This window comes from Diplotaxodon limnothrissa, linkage group LG18, assembly GCF_057381915.1.
Source record: "Diplotaxodon limnothrissa isolate DT_005_m linkage group LG18, D_limnothrissa_male_GT1.1, whole genome shotgun sequence".
Classification (NCBI taxonomy): Eukaryota; Metazoa; Chordata; class Actinopteri; order Cichliformes; family Cichlidae; genus Diplotaxodon; species Diplotaxodon limnothrissa.
Genome location: NC_140613.1, coordinates 15,541,282 through 15,563,029, shown reverse-complemented (window position 1 = coordinate 15,563,029; position 21,748 = coordinate 15,541,282). Strand labels below are relative to the sequence as shown.

Genomic DNA, 21,748 nt, shown 5'->3' with positions numbered 1-21,748 from the left:
CTGTATGCAAAAAGTAGCTGAAAAAGCTGAAAAGTTGCAGAAATTGTAAAAACTTTGCAGAAGCAAAAGAAGTTTGCTAAAATGGAATAACTTAGCAGAACTGCAATATCTTAGAGGAAACATAATACTTGGCAGAAATACAATAGCATAGCAGAATTTAGCAGAAATATTGTAACTTACCAGAAACATGATAACTTCTCAAAAATACAAGAATTTAGGAGAAATAGTATAAGATAACAGAAAGAATATATTTAGCCAAAAATACTTAAACATTACAGAAACACTATGATTTAGAAAAATAGTACAACAGAGCATGAAATATTGTGATTTACCAGAGACACTGTGATGAACTATGAATATTGTAATTTTAAATTAAGACTATGTTTTAGCACAAATATTATAATTTGGCAGAAATACTATATTAAGCACAAATCCTATAAAAAGCAGAAATGGTATGATTAAGCATAAATTCTACATTTAGTAGAAATACTTTGTTTTAGCACAAATCCCATAAAAAGCAGAAATACTGTACTATGATTTAGTAGAAAAACTATAATTAATCAGAAATACTAAATTTAGCAGAAATACTATATTAAGCACAAATCCTATGAAAAGCAGAAATAGTATGATTAAGCATAAATACTACATTTAGCAGAAATACTATATTAAGCACAAATCCTATAAAAGCAGAAATAGTATATTAAGCACAAATCTTATAAAATAGCAGAAATAGTATGATTTAGCACAATAGTAATAAGTTAAACAGAAAAATTGGAAAAGCAAAATGGACAGCTGAAAAAATGCTGAACATGCTGAGGTTCCCTCAAATATACTTGTTAAATGACAAAAATCTGCAAAAAAATTTATGACAGCCACACAATTACAAATATGTACACATGAGGAAACACACATGCACAGAGAGACACACACACAAGATCCAATTCAGTCAACCAGTCTAAATATATTGAATTTGAATCTTACAATGAGATCATCCCATTAAAAGGCTTTCTCTCTCTCTCTCTCTCTCTCTCTCTCTCTCTCTCTCTCTCTCTCTCTCTCCCTGTCTCTCACACACACACACACACACACACACACACACACACACACACACACACACACACAGGAAGAGAGAAGTAAGTTTCTAGGTCAGCCTGGGAGCTGCTGAATTTGAATCCACCAATCAGAGAGCCTGTGTACTTTTTCCCGCCAAAACAGGTGCATCTTTTTACACACGCAGCAGAGAGAGGCACAGGATTATTGCAGCCTATTTCTCATAGTGAGGACTCCCCTCAAACAAATGACCATAATTTCCTAACCGTAGGGGCTAGAGCGGTCATTCTTACACCATTTTGTTCAGAAGAGATGGGGGAATCTTCCAGTGTTAACAATTTATCATTAAAATGTGAATTTTTAGAGATATACGACATGGATGACTTGTTGACTTAGAAGCCACGAATTCCCCCAATATGCAAATTTGAATGCCTGAGGCCACATATATGATTGGCTGCCTGGGAAGCCGTGCAGGCCCTGATTTGTGGATTTGAATTCCTCAGCCCTCAGATATGATTGGCTGGCTTAGAAGCCATGAAGGCCCCAATATGCAAATTTGAATGCCTCAGGACACATATATGATTGGCTGGGAAACCGTGCAGGCCCTGATTTGAAAATTTGAATGTCTAAGTCCTCACAGAGGATTGGCTGCCTGGGGACCTGGCAGAAATATATAGAAATACTATGATTAAGCATAAATACTACATTTAGTAGAAATACTATGTTTTAGCACAAATACTATAAAAAGCAGAAATACTATAATTTAGCAGAAATACTATATTAAGCACAAATCCTATAAAAAGCAGAAATACTATATTAGGCACAAATCCTATAAAAAGCAGAAATAGTATGATTAAGCATAAATACTACATTTAGTAGAAATACTATGTTTTAGCACAAATAGTATAAAAAGCAGAAATATTATAATTTAGCACAAATAGTATAAAAAGCAGAAATATTATAATTTAGCACAAATAGTATAAAAAGCAGAAATACTACATTTAGTAGAAATACTATGTTTTAGCACAAATAGTATAATAAAGCAGAAATACTATAATTTAGCAGAAATACTGTATTTAGCACAAGTACCGAAAAGTACCAGAAATACTATGATTTAGCAGAATAGCAATAACTTACAAAATTACAAATATGGAGGCATATTGAAAAAGAAATGCACAGAGGGACACACAAACACAGGCTCTAATCCAGTCAATCAGTCTAACTATATTCAATTTAAATCCTACAATGACATGCTGCCAAATAAGGGTAGGGTTCTCTCTCTCCCACTAAACACACAGACACACACACACACACACACACACACACACACACACACACACACACATTCACACACAGACAGACACAGAGGGAGAGAGCTGCCGAATTTAAATCCACCAATCAGAGTGGCTGTTTACGTTTTCCCGCCAAAAAAGGTGCATCTTTTTACACACGCAGCAGAGAGAGGCACAGGATTATTGCAGTCTATTTCTCATAGTGACGACTCCCCTCAAACAAATGACCATAATTTCCTAACCGTAGGGGCTAGAACGGTCATTCTTACACCGTTTTGTTCAGAAGAGATGGGGGAATCTTCCAGTGTTTACAATTTATCATTAAAATATGAATTATTAAAGATATTTGACTTCTAATGCACCATAACTGAGTAGAGCGAAGCAAAAACTGCCTTGACTTGCCCTCAAACAACGCTTTGTAACTTGAAATCTATTTGGAGTATCGATATCATTCTTTCACCGTAAGAGACAGCAGGCTTTGGTGAACAATCATGGAAATTTTCAGGTCTCTGTGGAAATCCAACAAAAAGTTATGACGAGAGAAAAAAGTGGTTCATTTCCAGACTTTGAAATCTGAAGAAATCTGAGCGAAGGACGAATTTCCTACCCTCAAACAAGTCCAACTCATTTCAGAACGGTAATAGTTGAGAAAGAAATTCTTGAATTGTGAGCGTCAGGAGTGTCTGAAGATATGCCGGGACAAGCCTCATGTCTTAACTTTGCTTCGTTAAGGAGATATGACGATTCGAATATGCCTCTCATTACAGAAATGCAGCGGTGATTTTGAACAAGCTCTCCATTGACTTTATATGGAGAGTTTTCTGACCTTGTGTTAGTCTGAGGAGATTTGCGAAAGTTCTATGAATACCACAACAATGATAGTGACATTTTCTGAAAGCCAGAAAAAATACCTACATTTTGATGTATAATTTGTGGAAGTTGAGTGAAAATTGAGCACGTAGCAAACAGTTGTTCGGACATGAAGAGAAGACTGCAAAAGCTTCAGTGGCACACTGGAAGCCAAGAGCATAGCAACCATAACAACGCATGTATTTTGTGAAAAATCACAATTTTGCAACTCAAAACTTTAAGAGGCATAAAAGTAAAACAGTAAAAGATTTGAAAAAGCTGAATCATACCTGAATAGCCCAATAATTTGTGAACATTTTAAAATTTGAATGGTTGTTCTAGGTGAAAGTATGAGGAAGTAGTTAAGTTTCAAAAACAAGCAAATTTTAGCAGAATTGCTCAAGTTTCCCATTCATTTCAATGGGACAAATTAAAGGAAAAAAGTGGAATATTTTAAAAAGTATAATAGTTAAAAATAGCAAAAGTCATAGCCGGAAAGAGCAAAAATAGCTGAATAGTTTAAAATTTGAACGGTGAAAATCGGCTGAAAATTGTGGAAGTAGTTCTACGGCGAAAAGTGTACGGAAGTCCTAAGAATAATAATAATAATAAAGAATAAAGAGAAACAGGAACTCAATAGTGTGGATGCTTAAAGCATCCACACAATAATAAAGAATAAAGAGAAACAGGAACTCAATAGTGTGGATGCTTAAAGCATCCACACAATAAAGAGAAACAGGAACTCAATAGTGTGGATGCTTAAAGCATCCACACAATAAAGAATAAAGAGAAACAGGAACTCAATAGTGTGGATGCTTAAAGCATCCACACAATGAACATAATCTAGAAAAACACCAAAATAAAAGAAACCGAAAAAGCTGGGTCAAAATTACCCAGAACAGTGACAGTTTTCTTCTTAGTTATAATTTACTTGAACACTGACTGACTGTTCCTAAACAATTCTGGTAAAAAATAAACCAGAATCACGCATCTAGTGTCAACAGCATGCAATGCCATTGACCCCTCAAAACTTTATTTTTCTTACTTATGATTAAATAGAGTGATATTTGTTGCCAGTGTGCACTCATTGCTCCACAATCTCTTCATACCTGCTGTCATAGAGCTGTTAACATAAACATAATATCACTGCAGGCTACAGTATGTTCTTTTGGATTTCGAAAGAGGGGAATCTCTAGGACAATTGGAAAATCGTGTCCTCAATTGATACTTAAGTACATTATTTTTTTTTTTTAGTAAACAATTCCAAACAAATTCGCAGAAACCTATCCTGGGGGAGGAGCAAAGGTCTGTTCATTATAGCAGGCCTGAAACTTTCCTTCAGATGAATCTGTGCTGGTTAACTGAATCAGTCATGGAGCTGCTGCTGCCGATACTTCTTGGCTTTCTTGCTTGTCTGGTCGGAGGGCTGTACCTTCTCGGAGTGTTCAGACAGCGGCGACCAGGAGAACCCCCCCTCGATAAAGGGCTCATTCCTTGGTTGGGTCATGTCTTAGAGTTTCGCAGGAACACCTTGAAGTTCCTAGAGAGAATGGAGAAGAAGCACGGTGATATATTTACAGTACAGCTGGGAGGGTTTTATATTACATTTGTCCAGGACCCTTTTTCATTTGGGGGGTTCATTAAGGAGAGTCGGGACAAACTGGACGCTCGAAAGGTTGCTCTGCATCTGGCGCACAGAGTGTTTGGATATAAAGCTGTTGAAGGGTGGCACGGTATTCTCCGCATTACCAGCAACAAGCACCTGAAGGGGGAAAGTCTGCAAGAACTGACCCAGTCTTTTATGAGTAATTTGCAGAACATGATGTTGCACAACATTGGATCAGCTGCAGAGGACAGGACCTGGAAAGAAGATGGACTGTTCAGGTACAGCTACAATGTTGTTTTCAGAGCTGGATATTTGGCCTTGTTTGGCAATGTGCCACCCAAGTCAGAACAAAGTGAGGAGAAAGCCAAAGAGAAAGACAGAGCTGAATCAGAAGCTTTGTTTCAGGAGTTTCGTAAATATGACCAGCTCTTCCCCAGACTGGCGTATGGGGTCCTCCCACCGATGGAAAAGTTGGCTGCAGAGAGGTTGAAGGCATACTTCTGGGATGTTCTGTCAATACTGAAAATGAAAACCAAGGACAATATCAGTGGCTGGGTGTGGGACATACAGCAGGGTAAAGAGGAGATGGGCATCGATATGTCAATGATAAACAGATACATGTTTGTGCTTCTTTGGGCCTCTCAGAGCAACACAGGGCCTTCTTCATTCTGGCTGCTGCTCTTCCTCATGAAACACCCAGAAGCCATGAAAGCAGTGAAGGAAGAAGTGGATAAAGTTCTGAAAGAATCTGGACAGGAGGTCCGGCCTGGTGGTCCTTTGGTCTACCTGACCCGTGAAATGCTGTTGAAAACACCGATCCTGGACAGTGCTGTCGAAGAGAACCTCCAACTCACTGCTGCACCCCTCCTCACCAGGGCAGTGATAAAGGACATGACCTTCAAGATGGCTGATGGGCGTGAATATTTACTTCGCAAGGGTGACAGAATTGCAATCTTTCCTTTCAGTTCTGTCCACCATGATCCAGAGATCCATCCTGAGCCGCATTCATTCAAATATGACCGCTTCCTGAATCCAGACGGGACCAGGAAAACTGATTTTTACAAAGCAGGAAAGAAGGTAAAATATTACACCATGCCCTGGGGATCTGGGGTCTCCATGTGCCCTGGCCGTTTCTTTGCCACCAATGAGCTGAAACAGTTTGTTTTCCTCATGTTGGTCTATTTTGAACTTGAGCTGATAAATCCTGATGAGAAGATTCCTGAAACTGACCTCAGTCGATACGGATTTGGAACGATGCAACCTGTCAGAGATGTCCAGTTCAGATACAGACTCAGATATTAAGCCAATCAGATAAAAACAAAAGTCTTATCTTTAAACACCTTTTTTTGTATAATTTTTTGGATGATACATGGAGACTTATAAAATGAAGCATGGGAACACATGTATTGCAGATTTTCTGTTACATTTTCCATATCCAAATTAAGTAGAATTTTTCTGAAAATCAGTGCCAGCCGTCCATCTCCTTCTATTTATCCAGTCCAGGATTGCAGTGGAATTGGAGCCTTTTCCAGCTGTTATAGGGCAAGAGGCTGGATACACAATGGAGAGAAAACAGATTTGTTTTTTTGTTGTTAAAATTTCAGATTTTTGAATTTTTTTTTGATTCTGCTTCTGCACACTTTGTTACTCTGTGAACAAGTCTTTAATTGGAATAAGTCTACATGTGTATTGCATTTGTACTGGTCTCATTACATATGTATATCTGTGCATTTAGTCTGGTTTGTTGAGGTTAGCAAAGAGTTTCATATGGAGTTCTCTTGTTTTCTTTGATTTGATTTGTTATATTTGTTATTTCTAGGGCTTTGTATCTTCTTCAGTTTTACCCATTGCCATGCAGAACTGCACACATCTGCAAGCCACATGGTCTGTTTTGTCATTTGCATTATCTATAACTGAACTGACTCCTCCCAGGTGCCAGCTTCTTTATTTTGATAGTGCAGCAGTCAAAAGTATATAGAAAAGAGGGGAGTGATAACAGGGAAAGACACACAGCAAAGGGCCAACATTGAGCTGTATAGAATATGGTCACCTGCTCAGCCAGTGGGGTTTAATCTCGGAATTCAAAACAATAAAGTCATGACCCAAACCTTTTTTATCTCTTGTGCAGAAAATTACCCGAGTCGAACTTGTTTTCTTAATAGAATGAACTAGAACAACAGCTGATGTCAATGTCCAACCCACTTGTCCTCATTTTCCTGATACCTGCCGTCTGAGTTGTATGTTTTGAGAGAGGGGAGACAACCCCCCCCCCCCCCCCCCCCCCCCACCCCCACCCCGCAAATTGCATACATATGCAATTACAAGGAGAGCATCACAAAACAAGTTAAAAAGGGTCACATATAACCAGGCTGAACAACAACAACCCAAATTCATCAAGAATCTAATATGGAATCGCGTCATACTGTATCACTGTCATCAGGTGGGGTCAATGCAAAGCAAACATAGCCTATGTTTCACCTGATGGGGTAAAATGTTGCTGTCGATCTGTGACTGTAGACATTAAAAAGTCCATAGGAAAGATGGTAGCTGATTAAACAAGTGCACACACGCATGTGCATACAGTGACATTTTATACCTTCTCCAGAACACTGTATATACTATGGCCAAAAGTTTCGATCATGATGCTGATCCAGAATTCTTCCCTTTTTATATAAAAATAAAGTAATAAAAATTTTTAAAAAAAGCAATAAATATAAAATAATGTATTTATGATGATTCAATTTGTACAATATTTAAACCGTAGAGATACAATAATTTTTCTGCTGAAGAATCATCATTTTGTTATATTTGAAATATAAATCTAATATAATCTGTATTTTCTTTAAAATACTGTGTGTGTGTGTGTGTGTGTGTGTGTGTGTGTGTGTGTGTGTGTGTGTGTGTGTGTGTGTGTGTGCGTGTTTGAATATCGTAATTATAATAAGAGCTACAAACCTCTGACACCCTTACCCAGTTAGCTAGCGGCTAATGACTACCACTACTTCTGTAGTTAATAAAAGGACAGGTAATGTTTTGTTGCTCTGTCGCTCAGTGCACATACAACAATGCTCATTTGTTTCAATTCATCAGTTGCCACAAGAGAACTTAACCACGTGTACATAACAAACGAATACTCCTGTGGGCTGTAGACTATAGTCAGTGTTGGGAAGGTTACTTTTAAAATGTATTACACGACAGATTATAGAATACATGCCCCAAAATGTATTCTATAATGTATTCTGAATACTTTGGATTACTTAATATATTATCATGCTGTTTACAACTACGTGAATGTACTATTGCTGTGATTTATTACTGTCACTGAAGGTCCGCGGCTCCGAACGTAGTAAAGGGACCTCTGGCTAATATGGTAATTCTGTGTCGGGCTCGTAGCCGAAAAATAGCTTTACTTTGTTGTCTGGGTCAACTTTGCTTGCGAGAGACAGAGAGAGGCGTTGAAAGGCTGCTCCAACAGAACTTATTGTTTTTGGAGGAAAACACGAACACGGTGTACAGTCGAGTCTTAATAGCTTACTTACAACTGGGCTCCTCAGGCACTCTTCTTGGCTGCAGTGGTTATTATTATATTTACATGCTTCCAGCTCCCGTTTTTGCTTGATGACAGCTTTTACTTTTACTTTTTCTCCCTCCCTCGCTCACAGACACATAACGTGTATGGCAGTCCATTCTCCCTGCAGCACGGACTACACTGCCTATGATGCTACATTCTTTAGAGCTATACCTGTAGCATTCTGCCTGTTAGCTTAGCACAACAACAACAAAAAGGCGCTCTCTCACCCAGGAAACACGCAGAGAGAGAGCGTCACCCTGTAACCATGGCAACCGTAACGCTGCCGCCTGGAACAACAGAACATAGCTGTCGAACAAAACCCAAACAGTCCTGACCCGCGACAATATGAAACAGGGAAGTACCGCCGTGTAATCCATTTATTTCAACAAAGTAACTGTATTCTAAATACCACCTTTTTAAACGGTAACTGTAACGGAATACAGTTACTCATATTTTGTATTTACACACACATTAAAAAAAAGGCTCAAGAAAAGGGCACCCATCAGGAAAGGGGCAGATGCTCAAGCCCCTGCCGGCCCCTCTGCACATGTCTGGTAGATAGTCGAGACAGTCTGCTTAAGTTCAAAAATGATTGACTGCCTTTGCATGTTTTTACATATTTGATAAAGATTTCATTTCACTTTCTTTTGCAGTGATGAATCTGTGTTATTAAAAATGTCTTAACTGTTTTCATTAGTGGTGAGATTGAACTTTCCTGTTGAGAGCACCAAAGGGATCAAGAAAACACGTGAAAGCTAAAAATCGATATGGTGCAACATCGGGTCAAGGTCACGGAGTTCAGGGGGAATTGCACTGTCGGAGTGTTTTTGTTGGTTTTGCTAAATGAACTTTACAAAAGATGGTTCACAGCATCAGTCATAGACCAAAGAACACTAAAGGCAAAGGCAAACAAAAACATGTCTGGCTTACTCCAATTAGACACAGAAACTGTCATGTTTTGGCCTAAAAGAGCAGCACTGAGCTGAACCACAGAAGACAAACTCCTTGTTTTTTTTTCTCCCCACGCTGTCCTAGAGATTATCTATGTGTGCGTGTTTTATGGTTGTAAAAAAAATCTGACCCTGATTTGCATTTGAAATCAGACTTGCCTTGTGTGAATGACCTTGAAATAATTTCTGTTCATGATTAATTTGTGTTTGAATGTCAAAATCCTTCTTATTATAACCTTCTAAGTTATTAATCAGGCAAATGCATTTATTCTTACTATTTATCTGCAACTTCAGCAAAATTCACAAAAGCATTTTTGTAACTGAGGTTTCATCACTAAAGTGGTGAGCCAGCCATTCTGTGAATGGAATTTTTTAACCTGTAAAGCATGAACAATAAAATAACTGCCAAAAGTTTCTAATTTTATTTTTATTTTTAAACTGGAGTATGTATTTAAACTCCTGACATTCATTTTAAAATAAATTAAATATAAAATCACGTATATTAGTTTTCATTTGTATCATTCTTCTAAGATTCTGTGTTTTTGTACAATTTATTGTTTATTTTAAAAACATTGGGAATGTGGGAATCTGCTGCCATCTATTGGATTTTGTTGTAGGGAACAAGTAAAAGAATCTATGTCACTGAGTTGACTGAAGTCAGCCTATAACTTTGTTTTGGTTTGTTTTGGTTTTTTGAGTTTTAAAAGAGGCTCACATAAAACTCCAAAATCTGACATTTACAAAAAAAATTTATTTTGGAAAAAACAAAAAGCAAAAACTTGTAATGTACATAGAAAATTGAACTAAAAATTGAAACTGACTACGATATACATGAATCATCTCAATTTCTAAGTGCACATGTCACATCAATTACAGAAAAAAAGGGAACATTCACAATAATAATTAATAACCAATAATCATAATTGTTGTTATCTTAAACAATGCCCATCAATATCATTTCTAACTGGATTTAATCTGATTGCTGATCTGCAAATTACTTAAAGAAGAAGAGTTATGATCAGAATGTGTTCAATATACATATACATGTCTAGAATATCAGTGCATTTGCATATTGAATTGTTACAGTTGACCAACACGTCAAAAACTTTAGATTTAAATCTGCTTCCATAGTTTGGAAGTGCTCATCAAACCATCTTGATCCAAAGAAAAAGAAAATCACAGTTTTATTTTCATCTGACTGTCTTAATATCTGAGTCTGAATCTGAACTGGACATCTCTGACAGGTTGCATCGTTCCAAATCCGTATCGACTGAGGTCAATTTCAGGTATCTTCACATCCGGATTCATCAGCTCAAGTTCAAAATAGACCAACATGAGGAAAACAAACTGTTTCAGCTCATTGGTGGCAAAGAAACGGCCAGGGCACATGGAGACCCCAGATCCCCAGGGCATGGTGTAATATTTTACCTTCTTTCCTGCTTTGTAAAAATCAGTTTTCCTGGTCCCGTCTGGATTCAGGAAGCGGTCATATTTGAATGAGTGCGGCTCAGGATGGATCTCTGGATCATGGTGGACAGAACTGAAAGGAAAGATTGCAATTCTGTCACCCTTGCGAAGTAAATATTCTCGCCCATCAGCCATCTTGAAGGTCATGTCCTTTATCACTGCCCTGGTGAGGAGGGGTGCAGCAGTGAGTCGGAGGGTCTCTTCAACAGCACTGTCCAGGATCGGTGTTTTCAACAGCATTTCACGGGTCAGATTGACCATAGGACCACCAGGCCGGACCTCCTGTCCAGATTCTTTCAAAACTTTATCCACTTCTTCCTTCACTGCTTTCATGGCTTCTGGGTGTTTCATGAGGAAGAGCAGCAGCCAGAATGAAGAAGGCCCTGTGTTGCCCTGAGAGGCCCAAAGAAGCACAAACATGTATCTGTTTATCATTGACATATCGATGCCCATCTCCTCTTTACCCTGCTGTATGTCCCACACCCAGCCACTGATATTGTCCTTTGTTTTCATTTTCAGTATTGACAGAACATCCCAGAAGTATGCCTTCAACCTCTCTGCAGCCAACTTTTCCATCGGTGGGAGGACCCCATACGCCAGTCTGGGGAAGAGCTGGTCATATTTACGAAACTCCTGAAACAAAGCTTCTGATTCAGCTCTGTCTTTCTCTTTGGCTTTCTCCTCACTTTGTTCTGACTTGGGTGGCACATTGCCAAACAAGGCCAAATATCCAGCTCTGAAAACAACATTGTAGCTGTACCTGAACAGTCCATCTTCTTTCCAGGTCCTGTCCTCTGCAGCTGATCCAATGTTGTGCAACATCATGTTCTGCAAATTACTCATAAAAGATTGGGTCAGTTCTTGCAGACCTTCCCCCTTCAGATGCTTGTTGCTGGAATTGTGGAGAACAATGTGCTCCCCTTCAACAGCTTTGTATCCAAACACTCTGTGCACCAGGTGCACTGAAAACTTTCGAAAGTCCAGTTTGTCCCGACTCTCCTTAACGAACCCCCCAAATGAAAAAGGGTCCTGGACAAATGTAATATAAAACCCTCCCAGCTGTACTGTAAATATATCACCGTGCGTCTTCTTCATTCTCTCTAGGAACTTCAAGGTGTTCCTGCGAAACTCTAAGACATGACCCAACCAAGGAATGAGCCCTTTATCGAGGGGGGGTTCTCCTGGTCGCTGCTGTCTGAACACTCCGAGAAGGTACAGCCCTCCGACCAGACAAGCAAGAAAGCCAAGAAGTATCGGCAGCAGCAGCTCCATGACTGATTCAGTTAACCAGCACAGATTCATCTGAAGGAAAGTTTCAGGTCTGCTATAATGAGCAGACCTTTGCTCCTCCCCTCTGACAAGCCCAACGGGTTTCAGCTTTCCTGGAACTGATAACTAAATAGTCCTGGGGAAAAAAAGCAAAGGTCTCCTGAATACAAGCAACAATTCACATTGTGTTCAATCAACAATGTACTTTCGCGGAAGAATAATTTTCATCTTAATTGCTTATAATTACCGTTATGCAATCCGATAATATTCAAACATCCTTAAAATCAAGATCAACAACCCGTAAATGGTCTTTGAAGTCAGTGTCAAATTTCTCTGGAACTGAGTTCTTCAATCAGTTAACATCTGGCATGCAGCAGAATTCCATTCTCATCCGTTTATTCCCCGACGAAAGATCGGAGGTATCGAGGCCAGCTGATTTTCATTACAGACTGAATGTTTCATAGCACCAAACAAAGAAAGAAAAGAAAAACTGCAGATTTCTCAAGGCAAGCAAAACAAACCAATACTCAGAAACTGTTTTGTCCAAAAGGGAAACTATTGAGCTGAAACATGTGGGAAGGACGCGTTTTACAGATTTTCCTGGAGATTATACATGTTCTAGTTTTATGGTTGCGATAACTAGAAAGAAAAAAGAAAAAAAAGCTGACTTCGGCCTGCATTTGAAAGCTCGCATGCATTGTGGGACTGACCCTGAAACCCATTACCGATCATAAATGATTAGAGATTTGTCTTTGAACGTTAAACTCTATTAATTTAATTGCACGCTGATCTACTGAATTCAGTGGGAATGTTGCGCCATCTAGTGGACTTTTGTTTTAATGGCGAACAACAAAAAGAATCAGCATAATTGAGTGCTTAACTGTTTTTCAGCTTTTATTTTATTTTATTTTATTTTATTTTTTAAAAGAAAACAGCACAGGTGTTAATCTAAACATCAACACAAGTGACAATGTGGCTTAGAAGCAGGGTATGCTGCTATATCAACTGTATAATGTAGCATATATGAACTGTATGTGAACTACATTAATTGTCTGCCATTAAACACAACTGTGCACATTTCTGTGTTACACTGTTTAACCGAAATAAATTTTATTAAAATAATCAAAAGAATATTGATTATTTGCTTCCTTCCTACTTCCCCGCTGGTCTTATGTTCTGGACTGTCTCATCGTTGCAGGGCCTGAAGCTTGGGTTTTGTCTGCTCTATGGATCAGTGTGAGTTGCTCTCTGAGTATTCTGGCTAAACTCACCTCTGGGTAATCTGGTGATCTTTCCACTGTCTGAGTTTGCTCATGCTCGTCAGTACTGTCATGTGCTGTAACTTTTTATAGCTACATATTACACCCTACGACTGGGTATGAAAAAGCTTCTTTTTCCTGTTATTGCCAAATAACTGTTAGAACAGCTTTCCAGTCTGAGTGTACTCTGTAGTTTCTTTAAACTGATATAGTTGTTATTGTTTTGCAGCCAACCACTTCCTTCCTTACCCTATTTTTTTTCCTATTGACTTATTGTTTTGGTTTAAACTGTAACATACTTACCCTGTATTTCAATGTACTTAGCATTGTGCAAAAAGAAACTTTATGTACGAAGGTGTGCAAGTGTATGAGATTGTTCAAATAAGTTCTTGAAATTCTTTAACACTTCTTTTGGCTTATAATAAAATATCTCCAGGATTAAATTGTCTGGCCCACTTATGTCCCACACCATGTAAAATGAGTTAGACATCCCTGACCTACAGCAATGACAGTATAGTAAACTGAAACAAAACCAGAGCACATTAACACATACAGAGAGTGCTCCAGCATATCCTTTGTAGACACACATTACTCTAGGTCACACTGGGTCGTGTTCCACATGTTGTGAAAATGCTAACAGGACCTCATCCACTTTCTCCGCCTTCTTGAGCTTGTAGGTCCAAGGCTTTCGAAGATGTTGCCTGTATTTACTACATTCTGTTTGAACGTAAACACAGTACAGCGGTTGCTGACGTTAGGCATGCATACGAGGGAACTGTTAAGTAGCACGCAGAATGTATCACGTAGATGCCGGCTTATTACTTCCTCCATAACTACAGGCTGCTGCTCGGAGGAGACGTAGATCTCCGCGGATAATTCTTTCACTGGTGCTTCCAGCTAACGACACCTTAAAGCAGGTAAGAGGGAGCCCTCTTCAGTTCGGTGGAAGTGTCTTTACGTGCTTTTTAAAGTGTAGCTCATCTTAACTCTAGAGTTGTTGCTTTTCCACATTTTTCTCCCGCACCACACGGAAAGGCCTCGCAGCTGAATAAAAATTCTTCCCTTTCAAAATATCTAATATTTAAATATAATACTACTTAAAAGTGTCGCGTCATATCAGGCACAGTTGTTTAATGTTAGGTCTGTGAAAGATGGGTCTAGTCCGTGCCCTTCATCTGTCACCTCTGAAGTTTTCATGTCCTGTTAATAGCGACTCTCGGACCTCTTTCGTGGGAACGACTTTTAAAGCCTGATTTTGGAGATTTTTTTTTTGTGTGAGGCACAGCCTGATACTTCCTGACATGTTTCTCTATGCGTTTTATTGGTTTCTATCAGCACTGAATTAGCTTGCATGCTGTACTGCTACACGGCCAACAAACGTTTGAACTCAGTCGACCTCGTTCTTGTTTCAGGCGAGATGTCTTCTTATGAGGAGAGTGAGTCCAAATTCTGGCGAAAGGCAAAGGAGAATCCATTTGTCCCAGTCGGTGAGTACATATTATGACAAGGACAAATAAAATATGTGCTCAGAAAAGTTTAAGTTTTGGGGTTTATTGAGTGAGTTTTCAGAGGATTTGGGGGATATGTTGCTGTCTTATTTTTGTTTTAGTGACTTTTGCTTTTTGCAGGGATGGCTGGATTTGTTGCTATTGTTGGCTACAGGCTGATGAAAATGAAAAGTCGTGGAGATACAAAAATGTCGGTGCACCTGATTCACATGCGTGTAGCTGCCCAAGGCTTTGTGGTGGGAGCAATGACTGTTGGTGGGTCATCTTTCAGTTCTTACTGCCAAACTGCAACCAGTTCTTTATTTGTGATTTGTGGTTTGAACCTGAAATCATAATACTATAAACACGAGTCATTTTACATGCTTCTTTTGTTTTGTTGTTGTTTTCAGGTGTCCTGTTCTCCATGTACAGAGATTACTTTGCAAAGCCTATTGAACAAGAACAGAAAGCAACCCAACCCAAGTGAACATGGCCTCTTGGACTCATATTTTATGTCCCTTAGTATTGCCTCATATTAAGGTGTGCACAAGATTTGTTTCACAGATGTCCTGACGAGAAGAAAATCTATATAGCCATTATGTTGAAACTGTGTGGAGAAAAAGGCTTTAATTCTGTAGCTTTTATGCAGTTTCATTGTAATGGTGAAGTTCTTTTATTTATTTTTTCACTTCAATTTAGCACTGGCTTCCGTGGAACAGCTATACACTGTGTAGCAGCCTTGTGTTTAAATAGTTGCCTTGTGAAGTTATTCTCTAAGCTAAGTTGTACACAAGTACAGGATGTCATTTTAGAGTTGTTGTTTTTTTAAGTGTTAAAGAAAAAAGGTTTTTTTTGTGTATGGATTTTGGTACCTTGATGTGTTTTGACTGTTAAATGTTGTCTTTGTGCCATTATATTGTTATTGATCACCCATCTTCTGGGTTGTGTAGTACACCTACAGCAGCTAAAACCCTTACAGTTAACAGGAAAGGCTCACAACACTGTAAACTAATGAACTCAGCAGCATGAAAGGACAGACTCTACAGTGATCATAAAGTTCTCCCCAAGTTTGAACCACAATATAACATTGCAGCTTTTTGTTGTTAGGGTCTTTTTTTTTTTTTTTTTTTTTTTTGAGCTTCTCACTGATGACACACATTCTAACAGGTAATCTTCTAACCCTTTCCAATTCTACCAAATAAAGCTTCTTTTCTTTGCTCAGTCATATGCTGTTTCTATTCACTTTCTTATCAGCGAATGGCTGCCAACATTTTAAGCTGGAAAAATGCTTTGTCACTGTGACTTTGGAACCAGTGTGTAAACAGGCATTTCAATAATAATTAATAACCAATAATCATAATTGTTGTTATCTTAAAAAATTCCCATCAATACCATTTCTAATGTGTTTAATCTGATTGCTGATCTGCAAATTACATATGAAGAGTTATGATCAGAATGTGTTCAATATACATATACATGTCTAGAATATCAGTGCAATTGCATATGGAATCGTTACAGTTGACCAACATGTCAAAAATTTTAGATTTAAATCTGCTTCCATAGTTTCTATAATGTGCTCATCAAACCATCTTGATCCAAAGAAAAAGAAAAGCACAGTTTCATTTTCATCTGATTGGCTTAATATCTGAGTCTGAATCTGAACTGGACATCTCTGACAGGTTGCATCGTTCCAAATCCGTATCGACTGAGGTCAATTTCAGGTATCTTCGCATCCGGATTCTTCAGCTCAAACTCAAAATAGACCAACATGAGGAAAACAAACTGTTTCAGCTCATTGGTGGCAAAGAAACGGCCAGGGCACATGGAGACCCCAGATCCCCAGGGCATGGTGTAATATTTTACCTTCTTTCCTGCTTTGTAAAAATCAGTTTTCTTGGTCCCGTCTGGATTCAGGAAGCGGTCATATTTGAATGAATGCGGCTCAGGATGGATCTCTGGATCATGGTGGACAGAACTGAAAGGAAAGATTGCAATTCTGTCACCCTTGCGAAGTAAATATTCTTGCCCATCAGCCATCTTGAAGGTCATGTCCTTTATCACTGCCCTGGTGAGGAGGGGTGCAGCAGTGAGTCGGAGGGTCTCTTCAACAGCACTGTCCAGGATCTGTGTTTTCAACAGCATTTCACGGGTCAGGTTGACCATAGGACCACCAGGCCGGACCTCCTGTCCAGATTCTTTCAGAACTTTATCCACTTCTTCCTTCACTGCTTTCATGGCTTCTGGGTGTTTCATGAGGAAGAGCAGCAGCCAGAATGAAGAAGGCCCTGTGTTACCCTGAGAGGCCCAAAGAAGCACAAACATGTATCTGTTTATCATTGACATATCCATTCCTGTCTCCTCTTTACCCTGCTGTATGTCCCACACCCAGCCACTGATATTGTCCTTTGTTTTCATTTTCAGTATTGACAGAACATCCCAGAAGTATGCCTTCAACCTCTCTGCAGCCAACTTTTCCATCGGTGGGAGGACCCCATACGCCAGTCTGGGGAAGAGCTGGTCATATTTACGAAACTCCTGAAACAAAGCTTCTGATTCAGCTCTGTCTTTCTCTTTGGCTTTCTCCTCACTTTGTTCTGACTTGGGTGGCACATTGCCAAACAAGGCCAAATATCCAGCTCTGAAAACAACATTGTAGCTGTACCTGAACAGTCCATCTTCTTTCCAGGTCCTGTCCTCTGCAGCTGATCCAATGTTGTGCAACATCATGTTCTGCAAATTACTCATAAAAGATTGGGTCAGTTCTTGCAGACCTTCCCCCTTCAGATGCTTGTTGCTGGAATTGTGGAGAACAATGTGCTCCCCTTCAACAGCTTTGTATCCAAACACTCTGTGCACCAGGTGCACTGAAAACTTTCGAAAGTCCAGTTTGTCCCGACTCTCCTTAACGAACCCCCCAAATGAAAAAGGGTCCTGGACAAATGTAATATAAAACCCTCCCAGCTGTACTGTAAATATATCACCGTGCGTCTTCTTCATTCTCTCTAGGAACTTCAAGGTGTTCCTGCGAAACTCTAAGACATGACCCAACCAAGGAATGAGCCCTTTATCGAGGGGGGGTTCTCCTGGTCGCTGCTGTCTGAACACTCCGAGAAGGTACAGCCCTCCGACCAGACAAGCAAGAAAGCCAAGAAGTATCGGCAGCAGCAGCTCCATGACTGATTCAGTTAACCAGCACAGATTCATCTGAAGGAAAGTTTCAGGTCTGCTATAATGAGCAGACCTTTGCTCCTCCCCTCTGACAAGCCCAACGGGTTTCAGCTTTCCTGGAACTGATAACTAAATAGTCCTGGGGAAAAAAAGCAAAGGTCTCCTGAATACAAGCAACAATTCACATTGTGTTCAATCAACAATGTACTTTCGCGGAAGAATAATTTTCATCTTAATTGCTTATAATTACCGTTATGCAATCCGATAATATTCAAACATCCTTAAAATCAAGATCAACAACCCGTAAATGGTCTTTGAAGTCAGTGTCAAATTTCTCTGGAACTGAGTTCTTCAATCAGTTAACATCTGGCATGCAGCAGAATTCCATTCTCATCCGTTTATTCCCCGACGAAAGATCGGAGGTATCGAGGCCAGCTGATTTTCATTACAGACTGAATGTTTCATAGCACCAAACAAAGAAAGAAAAGAAAAACTGCAGATTTCTCAAGGCAAGCAAAACAAACCAATACTCAGAAACTGTTTTGTCCAAAAGGGAAACTATTGAGCTGAAACATGTGGGAAGGACGCGTTTTACAGATTTTCCTGGAGATTATACATGTTCTAGTTTTATGGTTGCGATAACTAGAAAGAAAAAAGAAAAAAAAGCTGACTTCGGCCTGCATTTGAAAGCTCGCATGCATTGTGGGACTGACCCTGAAACCCATTACCGATCATAAATGATTAGAGATTTGTCTTTGAACGTTAAACTCTATTAATTTAATTGCACGCTGATCTACTGAATTCAGTGGGAATGTTGCGCCATCTAGTGGACTTTTGTTTTAATGGCGAACAACAAAAAGAATCAGCATAATTGAATGCTTAATTGTTTTTCAGCTTGCCATTTATTTTATTTTATTTTTATTTTTTATTTTTTTAAAAAGAAAACAGCACAGGTGTTAATCTAAACATCAACACAAGTGACAATGTGGCTTAGAAGCAGGGTATGCTGCTATATCAACTGTATAATGTAGCATATATGAACTGTATGTGAACTACATTAATTGTCTGCCATTAAACACAACTGTGCACATTTCTGTGTTACACTGTTTAACCGAAATAAATTTTATTAAAATAATCAAAAGAATAGAATATTATAGGGATGCTTAGCCTAATATGTGCAAATTTATGTGTACTTTGATAGTTTGCATATCACAAAGATATAAAAGTGATATAAGTGAATGATATCAGTTTCCCAGAGGTGCAGATAGTTACAGATTAAATCTCAGCCACCGTCCCCAAATGGCTGAGGATAGCCTTAACAACACAAAACCTTTAAGTCTGGCAACCATCTGTTTTTTAAGGTCAATATAGAATCCTGATAGCTCAGCAGGGCAGTTTCTCAATACCAGATGAAAATCGGTTGAATGTATGTAAATTCCAATTCTTACATATGGTGAATTTTGGATGGAAATTTTAAATTCATTCATTAATCCTGGGGATGGCCATTGATAAAGCCCTTTTCAGAAGAAATTCCCAATTCGCTAAACTCTCAAAATTTGCAAAAAAAAAAGAAAAGAAAAGAAAGAATTAATACTGAGCTTCCCTTGCAGTTTTCCACTTCATTATTAGGAAATATCGATTTTCAGCTGAGACACCCTGATGAATGCATATTTGGTGCTCTGATATGTGTGTAAAAAAGCACTCATGTGATATTGGTTGCAAAGGAGGAATAGTTGATATACTGGCCACAGGAAGTTAAATATGGGGCTGCCAAGCAGAAAGAAAAGAAATAGACCACAGAGAGATTCATGGATGTAGTGATAAAGGACATGGAGAGGGTTGGTGTGACAGAAGAGGGTAAGATCAAGGCAGATGATCCACGGTGGCCAACCCCAAAGGGATCACTAAAAGAAAAAGAAGAAGAAGAGAATTCTAAAAGTAGTTAGAGGTTTGTACCTTTGGGATTTCAAATCCATAAATAGGTCTTCCTCTGCACTATGCCATAAACTTAGTTTTGCCTAGCTTGTTTCCTACTTCCCTGCTGCTCTTATGTTCTGGACTGTCTCATCTTTGCAGGGCCTGAAGCTTGGGTTTTGTCTGCTCTATGGATCAGATATGTAGCCTCCGTGCTGCTCACCAGGCTACCCATTTCTAACCACTGGGAGGATTTCTTGATGTCACCCACTTCAGCTATTGAGTCTCACAGAGGTGGAGATATTCATTCGTTACAGGATCTGATAAGAAACCCTTAAGTTAAATTTTGCACAGGGTCCCCTTGTGGTTAAGAACGGCCTTAGCAACACGAGAAATTTAGTTCTGGCATTTGTCTCATTTATTAGAGCTAATATAAACAATTATGTCACCCACTTCCACTACGTCCCAGTGATATATCCCAGAGACTTGGTTTTCCACTATATTTTTTTATTCCTTCCCATCATCATCTGTCATCCCTCTGATGAACTCCTTATTTCATCCCCCATTGTGGATCCCACCCTTGCTAAACCTTACCCTATCTCTTTTTTATTGCAACAATGTATAGTCTTAGGGTGCTGGACTTTGCATTATGTCTTCATATCTGTTTTATCTATGTCCTCCTGTGGCTGGTAGGCCATATATGTAAGGCTGACTAAGCTCACTTCAGGAGATGTTTGTATCTAGCTGACATCCTCAGTATCTCCATCGTGATTTTCACTGACTTGTGGTCTAGGAACTTGTAGCCATCTACTGTAGGAAGGCTTTCTGACAATCACCAGAGTTACTATATCTTTAGGACATCCTGATATCCTTGCAGTAGATCCTGGTGAGGTCGATTTGTGATTTGATGTCTTGTTTCCTCTTTGTGTAAAGCTTGGTGTCTGCTTCTAAATCTGTATCTGTATCGAGTCTTTGCAATGAGCTGGATCACGGGGTTCAGGTCTGTGCTAAACAGCATCAGTGACTTGTCCTGGTCACTGATAAGAGTTATAGTATAATAGTATATTAGTCATTAGTTCTTAAAATAAATCTTTTTTGAAATCATGAGAATCTTATGGGTTGTATAGCACAAAGGACTTCAGAGGGTATTAGACTAAAGCTCTAAAAGGAAATGGGAATGAATATGAACCATGTTTATTTAATTGTGCTGTCATAAGGTTGTCTGGAAGGCCGATTGCTGCTCTCCCACTTTTGTATCTCTACTTTAATCTCCTGTGTACACTCTGTTCTGGCATATAATTGGTGGTAACTGGACCATAATTGCATGAAGAAAATACCACAGGCTCATTAGGACTTGAAAGATTCTTTTGATGTTCATTCTCAAGAAAGCTGAACACAGCGCAGAAGCTTTTGGAGAGGCACGGCCAACTACTATTGTTAAGAAACAAACAATTTATTCCTCTGCTTCAGATAACGGGCTTGTTTGGGGTGTAATTTACAAAAAGTAAAGTGCAGTGAAATCTTTTACATCAGGAATATAGGCAACTATTTTTTGATACAACAACAAACCAATCATAGTATATAAATTGAGTTGATGATATTAAATTCATCATAATAAGTAATTTTCTAATCAAATACTGTGATTTATTCTGGCACAGTGAAGCCTCCACAGTTCTCGTTCTCAGTGTATTGTTATTAGATGGAGAGGTTGGGTTCACAGAGTTCTTTTTCTTTCCTTTTTTTTTGTTCCAGCAGCATCATGGAACAGCATATGCAGCACGTTGCAGGCGTTGCACGTGACTTGAGGCCACAGTTACGTCATCCCCGAGATTAACACGAGAAGCAAAAGGATTCCCTTACACCTAC

The 21,748-nt window shown here is 39.0% G+C and overlaps 4 protein-coding genes across 4 annotated transcripts; 2 read left to right on the top strand and 2 right to left on the bottom strand.

The window, feature by feature from the left end:
• The first annotated feature begins 4,492 nt into the window (after nt 1-4,492).
• Nucleotides 4,493-7,074, top strand: LOC146613322 (7-alpha-hydroxycholest-4-en-3-one 12-alpha-hydroxylase-like). The gene has a single exon (XM_085378208.1). The coding sequence runs from the start codon at nt 4,534-4,536 to the stop codon at nt 6,097-6,099; it is 1,566 nt and encodes a 521-aa protein (XP_085234334.1). The 5' UTR covers nt 4,493-4,533; the 3' UTR covers nt 6,100-7,074.
• A 3,031-nt stretch (nt 7,075-10,105) lies between these two features.
• LOC146613321 (5-beta-cholestane-3-alpha,7-alpha-diol 12-alpha-hydroxylase-like) lies at nt 10,106-12,178 on the bottom strand. Its single transcript, XM_085377136.1, has one exon. The coding sequence runs from the start codon at nt 12,085-12,087 to the stop codon at nt 10,522-10,524; it is 1,566 nt and encodes a 521-aa protein (XP_085233262.1). The 5' UTR covers nt 12,088-12,178; the 3' UTR covers nt 10,106-10,521.
• Nucleotides 12,179-14,121: 1,943 nt separating this feature from the next.
• LOC146613320 (HIG1 domain family member 1A, mitochondrial-like) lies at nt 14,122-15,361 on the top strand. The gene is made up of 4 exons (XM_085378078.1): nt 14,122-14,230; nt 14,726-14,800; nt 14,942-15,076; nt 15,211-15,361. The coding sequence occupies exons 2-4, from the start codon at nt 14,731-14,733 to the stop codon at nt 15,285-15,287; spliced, it is 282 nt and encodes a 93-aa protein (XP_085234204.1). The 5' UTR covers nt 14,122-14,230; nt 14,726-14,730; the 3' UTR covers nt 15,288-15,361.
• A 1,061-nt stretch (nt 15,362-16,422) lies between these two features.
• Nucleotides 16,423-18,106, bottom strand: LOC146613319 (5-beta-cholestane-3-alpha,7-alpha-diol 12-alpha-hydroxylase-like). The gene has a single exon (XM_085377210.1). It carries the CDS (start codon nt 18,002-18,004, stop codon nt 16,439-16,441), a length of 1,566 nt encoding a protein of 521 aa, XP_085233336.1. The 5' UTR covers nt 18,005-18,106; the 3' UTR covers nt 16,423-16,438.
• Nucleotides 18,107-21,748: the final 3,642 nt, after the last annotated feature.